The sequence below is a fragment of the Dysidea avara genome, chromosome 3 (assembly GCF_963678975.1).
Source record: "Dysidea avara chromosome 3, odDysAvar1.4, whole genome shotgun sequence".
In the NCBI taxonomy this organism is placed as follows: Eukaryota; Metazoa; Porifera; class Demospongiae; order Dictyoceratida; family Dysideidae; genus Dysidea; species Dysidea avara.
The window spans coordinates 43,977,617-43,987,556 of record NC_089274.1 but is presented as its reverse complement, the minus strand read 5'-3'; the positions used below and the strand labels follow the sequence as shown (position 1 = coordinate 43,987,556).

Below are 9,940 nucleotides of genomic sequence, written 5' to 3'. Positions count from 1 at the left end.
CAAATACTGACACATTTCCTCAAAATACTCAGTAGTCTAATATTTTGTACGATACAGTAAGGGTGTCCATTATACACAATATTGGGAGCTATAGAGCTATCGTTCAAAACAACTGCAAACAGTGATTATTGAATTCAGCCTACATACTATAGTAAATGTTTCATTGTCCATAACTTTATGGATACTGGCAGTCATTTCCTTGATATTCTGCTACTGGTTTATTGTAAGACTTGTTGAAGCCTTGTTGTTCCAGTTTTTGGAGTACAGTAGCTTCAAACTTCTCTTTGAATAGTGTGACATTTCTCACCATCACAAACAAGTTGTGATCAGAGCTGTCGGTGACCACAGTGTATTGGTATAAGCTTCCATTGTAGGTTGGAGGACCAAGTTGGATGACCCAATCTGTAACAAACATTAGAATGTTAGCTGGATATAGAGTTTGTAATATAAAAGCTCTTTTTATATTATGAACTCTTGGTATTGAGTAATAAAAAGTTAGTGGATAAGGGGATTTATGAATGTATTAGAAAGTAGTTTTGATGTAGGTTCATGTTCTTGCTGTTGTTGTCTGAGTCATCATGATTGCATCCTCAACAGATTTGCAAATTGAGGAGTGATAATTGTACAGTAATGGAGCTTCTTTTTGACACCAGACGAAAAGGTATGTCTTGTGTCTAAGCGGCATCGAACAGTGAAGAAATCCAAGTCCGTGGTATTAACCATAGTCGAGTTATGCTTGGCTGAAGGTATCAATTAGTTAGAAAATTCTCTTTACTGATTTTAAAATCCATATAAAGCATTTAGGGTCACTCTGAAGGCACGTTTGGGCTTGAGTGTAAAAAGTGAGACTGGTTTATGGGTGATTTAAAAATGCTAACCTTCATGACCCCTACTATAATGATAAAACACTGACATGAGTGCAATATGGAAAAAAAACAAAAAAACAAAAAAAAAAACAGTACACAGGAGAGGTGAGGCAAAGCTGAGTGCTACATAGTTAGAGACCAAGTGCTAATTTTCATATTACATGCATGACCTGGTGGTGCCTTAACTGGTGTATTGTACTAAATTAATATATCAAGTAGCAGGAGGTGAGTTGCTATTAGTATGCTTGAGACTTATCTATACCGCGAACATAACTATGCTAACTTCAACTGTTTGAACTGGTTTGTTCCTCAATGGATTTTAGGTTAATTCGCCATAGTTACATAATGGCATTGTACTGAGCATTGTGCTAAGTGTCATAATTGTTGAATGGTTTCATAAACATTGCAGTGGTTGGTCTTGTGAAAGGAATGTGATGATGTGTCTGGGTTTGGTTGACTTGTGTACTGTATGAAGTGTGTGCTGTATATGAGTGTAAACACAACACTGATGGGCAATACAGACTTTGAAGGCCTGAAGGGTGAGCAATATGGAAATAGAGACCTTACACATGCAAATTACGACAATTAGAAGGAAAATTTCTAATTTATTTTTAAGGAATCAAAGTGAATGATTATAAATCAGCTTATTTTTGGTGGGGGGAGGGTTTCTTTTTGCACATTTTACAAAACACAAATGCACAACTTGATTGCCTTGAAACAAAGTCAATTTGTTAATTGTATACATTCTTTTTACTACATCAAAAGAATTTTGAGTAAATACTTAGTTACGCATGTGTGAAAATCACATTGTGATTTCTTTCTTCCTGTCAATATACCCTTGGTGTGGTATGCCAGCTTTCTGGCCTACTGTGTGTCTTGATACCTGGTAGCTCACACTAAACTACACACCTGCTATATGCCTACCTGTAATTATTAGCATTAATGGTTACTTACAATTAAAATCACCAGGGAAGCCAGAGAGATGAAGCTTCAGTTTACCCTGCTCCTTATCATCAGGTCTGAAAACATATCCCTTGATGGTGCTTAGCTTTCCATCGGGAGACTTCAGACGACAAAAATTCTGTATGGTAACTGAATCATTGGACTGTGGACCAACTGCAAGTGAATAACACAATCGAATACATCACAACACACACATATGCATGCACACACACGTACAGAATTTATTTTAAGGAGAGGAAGGAAAATATAAACTGACATTCAGGACTAATTTGATAGGGACACAGGTGCAGATTCAGGTTTCGGAAAGGTTTTTGTATAGAGATATCTAATAAATTATGAATGATTATCATTAAATATGAGTTGTAGGGATCAGTGACAGTGCTGATTTCCATAGGTAGTTCTGCTAGTTTATGATCCTACACAAATCAATGTACTCTAATAGAGCAGCCATTGCAATACTCTAATAGAGCAGTCAGTTTACTTGTTGACCACTAAATAATTCTGGGCCCCGGCTCTAAACCCCCTAGCCTCAGATGACTCCTATTTACACACCATACGCACACACACAGAGAGTTACTTATGTATAACTTACTATCAGTAAGAGCACACTTACACTCCCCATGAGCCACATCTGAGTAGCGGTCAGCATATACCTGTGTTCAGAGAAGTGTCACCAGTAGAATGTTATATACATAGCTAGTGAAATAAATGACATAATTATTTTATGGTTGCAGTAACAGTTAAATCGAAACCAGCGGGTGCAGCCTTCAAAAATTTTTAAAAAGATATGAAGTGGTCAAAATCAAGATATGAAGTGGTTAAAATCAAGATATTAAGTGGTTAAAATCAAGATATTAAGTGGTCAAAATCAAGACACATAATAGTGTGTCATGTGGCCAAGTACAGCCAGTGTGGGTGTGCGACAAACAAGTGTGTATTTTACAGAAACTAGAAAACATCATATTCACACATCTGTTGCTCAATAGTGCCACACAACTGTTACTCAATAGTGCCTGAATGGAAATCAACTGTTTTTGTTGTGAAAAATCCAACAGGGTAGGGTACTTCCTATTCCAAATTTGAGATATGCACCTTCAAATTAATTTTTTTCTTCTTAACCAGCTACTATAAGTACTATAGTACCACTGAATACATCATCATCCAGAATGAGTGGTTTCTTTGACTTGTAAAAACCATCACAAATTGTGTGTCACCATATTACACTCATGCAAAAGTTTAATAACAGTAGATTACTTTGTAATATAAAAAGTACCAGTACTTCAGCTTGGCAGATCCACAAAAAATTTCTTGTTGCTAATAGCAACTCTTATCTAATGCAAATCTTAGATGAGTCCTTTATTGTAGAAAAAGTACATAACTGTCTAAGTAGAAACATTAATTACTGCAATAAATTTGTCCACAAAGTAGGTGTGATCCGCTGCACTTCAAAGTTCATAGAAACATCAAAACAAGGCTGAATTAACTGCTTCGTTTTAGTAGTATGGTCTTTCTGGTAATTAAAATCACTCTTAAATAAGCACACAACAAAGTAGAGTCAATAGATTTGCTTCATCAATGGACTAGTACATTCTCCGAAACAGCATACTAGGTGATCAAAATTTTGATTGATGGCAATATCTCCACAGCTCTATGGATTGATTTATCAAGCATTGTTGTGGATCAGAAATAATATTCAGCAAAGTGCAAAGATCACTTCTATACCATGTTCTAATGAAAGATTGTTAATTAATCCACACAGCTGGCAATTAAGCAAGTTTCAAGAGCCTAACACGTGTTATTTCAGTAGAACGGTACTGATTAAAGTTCCTGGTATCGGATGAGGACTGGCATTGAGATTTTCTTTGATAACATCTTACAAGTTTACAGTGAAACAAACAACAAACATGATCCAATTATGTGGGTGGGTCATTGGATAGCAGCCACCTTTCAGGAAGCAACTGATGAATCATCTTCGCCATGGACTGTGTTACATTTGAGATAATTGAAGCTAGTTGTACATGAGGCTGATACTGCTGTCTGGCAAGTTAATAAGCTTGTTTACAAGTGACCACATCCATCACCAATGGCGAAGTAGCCAGTTGTGAATGTTGCTGAAGAGGAAGAATTATCACTGCTCCTGGAATGACTTCATCAACTGCTGGCATGCCCTCATCATGTATGCCAATTGACTGTGCTCATGCTGTAAAAAATAGTTAAGCGGCTAAGCAACAATTTTGCAAGAATTGTTAACTTTGTGATAAAAGCACTAAATTTTCTTGACTAAATCTTTCAAAATGTGGTAAAATTAACTGTTGTGGTTACTCTTCTGAAGGTGTCAAAATACAGGCACAACCGGCAAGAAATATTGTGTTGCATATCTATGGCTTCGTGTAACATAGTCCTCCATGATTTGTCATTCTAACATGTAGTTTGATGTTTTTAGTAAGCTGAACTCTAATCCTAAAAACTTCCACTTGAATTCCTAATGAAGTACTGGTGAGGATTATAATTCGGTGATTAGAAAAATTTAGCAGCATTCACCAAAATAAGACTCCACCAATATACTTTGCCTATGATCTCTTCACCAAACCAATATGTTTTATTAGATTTGTCAAATATAATACTTGCTAATCAAATCACATAAGGCCACTTATTGTTAATTATTTGTGTCACATTGATCACTATTATGAGTTTCCACCAGTATCATTGTACAATATTTAATTTGTGACATGCAACCAGCCAACGATGCTTACACTTGTACGGTAGCTACTACTCGAATGCAACGTCGCTACGCAGAAGTGTAGGTAAAGACCCTCAATTGAAATGGCTGCCATGCCCTTTCATTGGTGAGTTGTTTAATTAACCACACTCACGTGTAGCGAAGTTGCATTCAAGCGGTATAGCACGTGGTAGTTACGTTGAAGTATGTTCTATCATAGATTATAAAAAAAATTAAAGGTAAAGACCCATTCACAAAAGTTTTTTTTTTTGCCAATTTTGCAATAGTGGGCTTTTGCCAAACTTTTTTACCACCAAAGTTTTTTACTATACAGTATTGGCCAATTTGGTGACCACCTTCTAGAATGTTCCCATGATATTTTGTTGTTATGACGCTTTAGTTGATATTGCCTGTCGTGCTCTGTCCCAAAGTCACCCGGGAGTTTTAAGGAATGTATTCCTTGTGAGCTGTCCAGGTGATGTGTACCATCCTGATTTTCAGTATGGTCATCCTGCTTACTTTGATTTATCAGTTCATGCACTACCCAGCCTTGTCATATTTCTTACTCTTCTTTTAGTGCTAGGGTTGTTGCTGCAGCTGGGGAGTTAGCTAAAGATCGGAGACATCAAGATGTTGTAGAGGAGGCAGGGTGTCATTTTATCCCTCTTGTAGCAGAAACGTTTGGTGTTTGGTCACCCTTCGTGATTCATACTTTCCACTCCATTGCTGATCACACGATTGCCAGAAATGGTCAAGTTACCAAACAAGCCTGGAAAAATTTGTTGCAACAACTTTCAGTTTCCTTATGGACAAATAATGCATGTATGATACTACAGGCCCGTAGCCAGGGGGGGTTCGGGGGGTTCTGAAGAACCGCCCTCTTGGAAAAAAGGTCCACAATTTCAGTAAAAAGGTTCATAATTTAACCAAAAAGGTTCACAATTTTAGTATACAAGTCCAATTTTCAGGAGGAAAAGTCCATTAGCTACAGTTTTAATAAAAAGCTAAATTAAGTGCTCCGAGTAACTCATTCAGTGCTTGTATTAAATGCATTGCAAGATCGAGATACTCTAATAGAGCAGTCAACCGCTCTAATAGAACAATCACTCTAATAGAGCAGTCACAATTACATTTTTTTTAAAAAGCTACTTAAGTTACATGTAGATTGTCTAAACCGAGCTTTCATTAAAATATAAGATTTTAGTGGACAAGTCCCTCCATGCAGAGCCCACGAATAGCACCCATGCTTCAACTCCATGCAATGTGTAAATTTCATTGTTTAAGACACTCTTTGTTCTGTTCCACTGCCCCTGTTGATCATGGCAGAGTGCTCAATCTTTCCCTTTCTTATTCACTGTGATATTTCAATATAATATTATATTTAGACACATGCTATGTGCAGATGGTATAATTAGTATAGTAGCAGTAGAGATATTTTTCCAGATATCATCCATACAGCTAGTCTTCAGCTTACCTAACAAAATTGTTAATTTTTATTGACTGAAATACCACTAAATCCAACCTTTTAGTATCTATTTTCAAAAAATTTCTTGGGGGGGGGGGGGGGGGGGCATGCCCCCAGACCCCCTTAGTTGGTGCGCACACCATAATATAATCTGAATCATGTCATATAAAAAGGTCCACTTTTCTTCTAAAAGAACCTACCCAGATAAAAGTCTGGCTACGGCCCTGTACTAAGATAATGGACTTTGCAGTGCAAAGTCACTGATTTCCCCCCTTTCATAATTGTACTTGTAATTAAGTTGTATTACGGTAATTTTTATTTTATTTGTAGTTAGTTATCTGTTTTAACTAGTTGTACATGTTGGTGTTAGTTTTGTGTTACCTCGTTAATTTTGAATTCTGTGCATAAAAAGCTGTACATTGATATTAATTTTGTCCTGACATCGATGTCAGTCTATAAAAAAATAGACAATTTACTAGGCTTTTACGGTTGAATCGAGGATGTGAAATCAAGCAATCAAGGCTTAATTTTTTTGATGATCACTTGATCCCTGTAGCACAAGGGGTAGGTAACGAGCCAAAATCATCTATGAAATTTGTGAACATTTCAATTCACCGTAAAATTCAGTAATTCCAAATTACAAAATCCGTAATTTTAGATTTCCGTAAATTCTCGTTACATCTGTTCGATCGTCATCTTTCAAATGTGCAAAATTTCAGGCAATATTTTCAGAGGTGACCTACGAAATTTCAGGCCGTTACCTATCCCTCGCGGTAGCAAGTGTATCGGCAGTGTGGAAGTGACTATCCCTTGTGCGAGTTGTGGTGTAGTCTATTATCTATATCTATGATGCATATTTAATTTGTAGTTACCTCATACCACCTTCCAATGTAGTGAGCAAATTGCAACTCCGGGACAGTGTCAGTAGCAAAAGCGAACTGTGTAGCTCCCAAAAGAACAACCAGCCAAGTGACGATGTACATAGTGAACGAGGGGTAGATGACTTCACAGAGATCAAGAGGCTAAACTTCACCTAGGATTACACAACGAGTGGTCTCGTTCTGTACGGACTTGCTCAACCACAAATTTGCCAGGAAACTGTGTATCACGTGATCCCCGCACATGAAAACCGTGTTTCTCCGGCTGTACCGCATCATTTATTTCGCAAGTGATTCAGGCTAGCTTCTACCCTGTAACTCAAGTCTAACGTAGTGAGTGAAAGGTTTATCAATATTAATGCATGACAATGGCTATATGGTTACATTCAATCAAATTTAGGACACTTACTTAGGCCATGACAAATTATGTTTCACGGATGTGGCGGGTCAGTGTTTTGCAAAAATAAATGTAAATCACGTGATCTCTTTAAAAAGTGTTAATATGCAGGGGCGTAGCCAGGATTTTTTTGAAAGGGGGTTCCAACAGCAATATTGAGTTACCAGAAGCTGGGGGCTATATACACTGAGAGACTTTCAATATTTTAATGAATCAAAACTCAGCAAATTGCTATATTTTATGCAAAAAGTACATTAATTATAATGCATATAAGTGCCCCTGGGATGAAGCTATATAGTACTAGATAAAACTACCTAGTGGAAACACAGCATAACACATAGAGACACATATAGTAATCTGTAAGTGGTAGTTATCTCACTGGCATATGATACAAATGTCATGACTTACAATCAAAATATTATAACTACAAATATGCGTAGCATTTTGCATAACACAAGCGATGAATTACTGGAGTTCTATATCTTTAAACACTGCACACTAAAGCTACAGCAGTATGCTCAGTTTTACATTTAATGTTGAAAAACTTTATATGGATATTTATATGGGAGTATACCTGACTGCTCTATTAGAGTATATCGATCTTTTTAACAGGTTTTGAAGAGGGCTCATGTTACCTATGTCCCTGAATATGGCTGTGGACTCTTTACTATTGCACAAGCAGTAACAGGTGTGGTAGCAAAGGGGAAGGAAATGGAGCTCCATCACTTTATTTCGGAAGGACTTTAGCTTCTGCACCTGAGATACTCTAATAAGGCAGTCATTAAACTCTAACAGTTACAGCTGAATGATTGACAATTTTTATTTTTCGACCTGCCAGGTCACTATAGTGGGAAAGCAATATATGATTGATTTGGCCTTATTGTTAATTTTTATGATTCAGATCAGAAAGTTAGCTTAAACCAATTAATGTGGGTGGGTGGCTATTTATTCACTAATACCACCCTTGGTTTGGAACTGAGTTCCCTTGTTGGAGAGACACGCGGATTTTAATATCTCACGTGATTTATCTTTATTTCGTCATTACAATTAATTTACATACACCTATTAGAGTTAGCTGAATGCTCTATTAGAGTATCTCGATTTTGACTTATTGAGACTCTGAAGTGAAAGGGTTAAAAGTCGAGGTTAAAGTCAGACAGTGGGATTGGTCTTCAGCCCATCTAGCCTTCCTTCCTCTGTGCCTAGCTATGAAAGCAAGTTAGTTTATACCTTCTATACAATTATTAAACATTGAGATGATGAAATACCGGTGAAAACTCATAATAGTAACCAAATTTAGGCAGTGAGACATAGCAATGCGGGTGGGGGATCTGATACATAAAATTAATAATAAGTAGCCTTACCAAGTACTGAATGTTGTATATATATGTATGGGACAAGATGGGGATTAGAACTTTTGATGAGTACAAATCCCTGCTTTTTGCTGTTGCTTATACTGCACTTTCCCGCAGGTGAAGTAACATAGCCAAGTGAGTGGCTAGAGTACCAATTTGGTAATTGTGAGGTTCAAGGTTTGATGCTCTTGTGATGTCAGCTAGCTCATGCTGTTGTTGCTGTTTCCTTGACAAGAAAGTTTGCTCACAATACTAGCTGTATTGCTGGGACCTGGGAACCCAGCTGTCCTTAGTGGTGTTGGGTCAGTGTGGACTTGGGGTTCCACGGCCTCTATCTGTGTTAACCTCCTGTGAGTTACTAGTCCGACAATTTTCCTGCATAGACTTATGTGCCTGGGTGGAGCACATGCAGGTATTCCAGTGTTAGTTCACTGGGCAGAGAATTAGTGGATGCATTTGCATGGCTGCTTCTTTATGGATGCATGTGCAGAACACAAGGTACAAATTATCAATGTTTGTAATTTTCAGTCTCCTCTGTATGTACTGGAGGGGCACAAGAAACCTATTGTCAGTTTGCAAACAATATCAATTGTGTCTTTGTTAATGTACAACCATATAAAACTATGGGATGTGAACACAGCTAGGTCATATGTTTGACGATGTTTATGATCACAATTCTTTAAGAATATGCATGATATTAAGCATCAGTGCAACAACACCATGCATCACCATGTTAGCAGCATATATCTGCTAAATCTGAAGTAGCTAAATCTGAATCAAGTAACAACACCATGCATGCATGCAGTGGCAGAAAAGCTGCTGGTGTGAAACTTTATCCTCATCTAATATAGCTCTTCTGCTTTCCTGCAGGTGTTGTTCTACCTGTCTATATATTCCGGTCATCATATAGGGACAAAATTTTCTGACCTCAGTAAGGAGGTGGCTGCATTAAGCAGGTCACTTTGTACACAGTTGGCACATGTGGGGATTTTTATAATGGCCAGTATAGACAGGTGACCTCTTTATGCATGCAGTGACCTGATTAGACAGGTTTCATGTATACGGTAATCAGTGTTGGGCAAGTTACTTGTTAAAAGTAACTAGTTACATATTATTTGCAACTGAACTATTTAGTTACAGTTACATATTACCCAAAAATAAAGTAACTATAATAATATTACATATTATATTACTTTGTGTCCACAGCCTTAAGCTGTCATGTGTGAAGCTACCACTTTATCACGTGACATGATTGGGTTGTTGGACAATGTGCAAATCTTGGTTATAAGTAAGAAGC

General features: G+C 37.3%; 1 protein-coding gene across 1 annotated transcript; it reads right to left on the bottom strand.

Annotated features, from left to right (window-relative positions):
* Positions 1-102: 102 nt before the first annotated feature.
* Positions 103-7,137, bottom strand: LOC136251158 (uncharacterized). The gene is made up of 4 exons (XM_066043550.1): positions 6,886-7,137; positions 2,422-2,482; positions 1,821-1,982; positions 103-402 (listed from the first exon to the last, which is right to left on the bottom strand). The coding sequence occupies exons 1-4, from the start codon at positions 6,994-6,996 to the stop codon at positions 176-178; spliced, it is 561 nt and encodes a 186-aa protein (XP_065899622.1). The 5' UTR covers positions 6,997-7,137; the 3' UTR covers positions 103-175.
* Between the last annotated feature and the right edge of the window lie 2,803 nt (positions 7,138-9,940).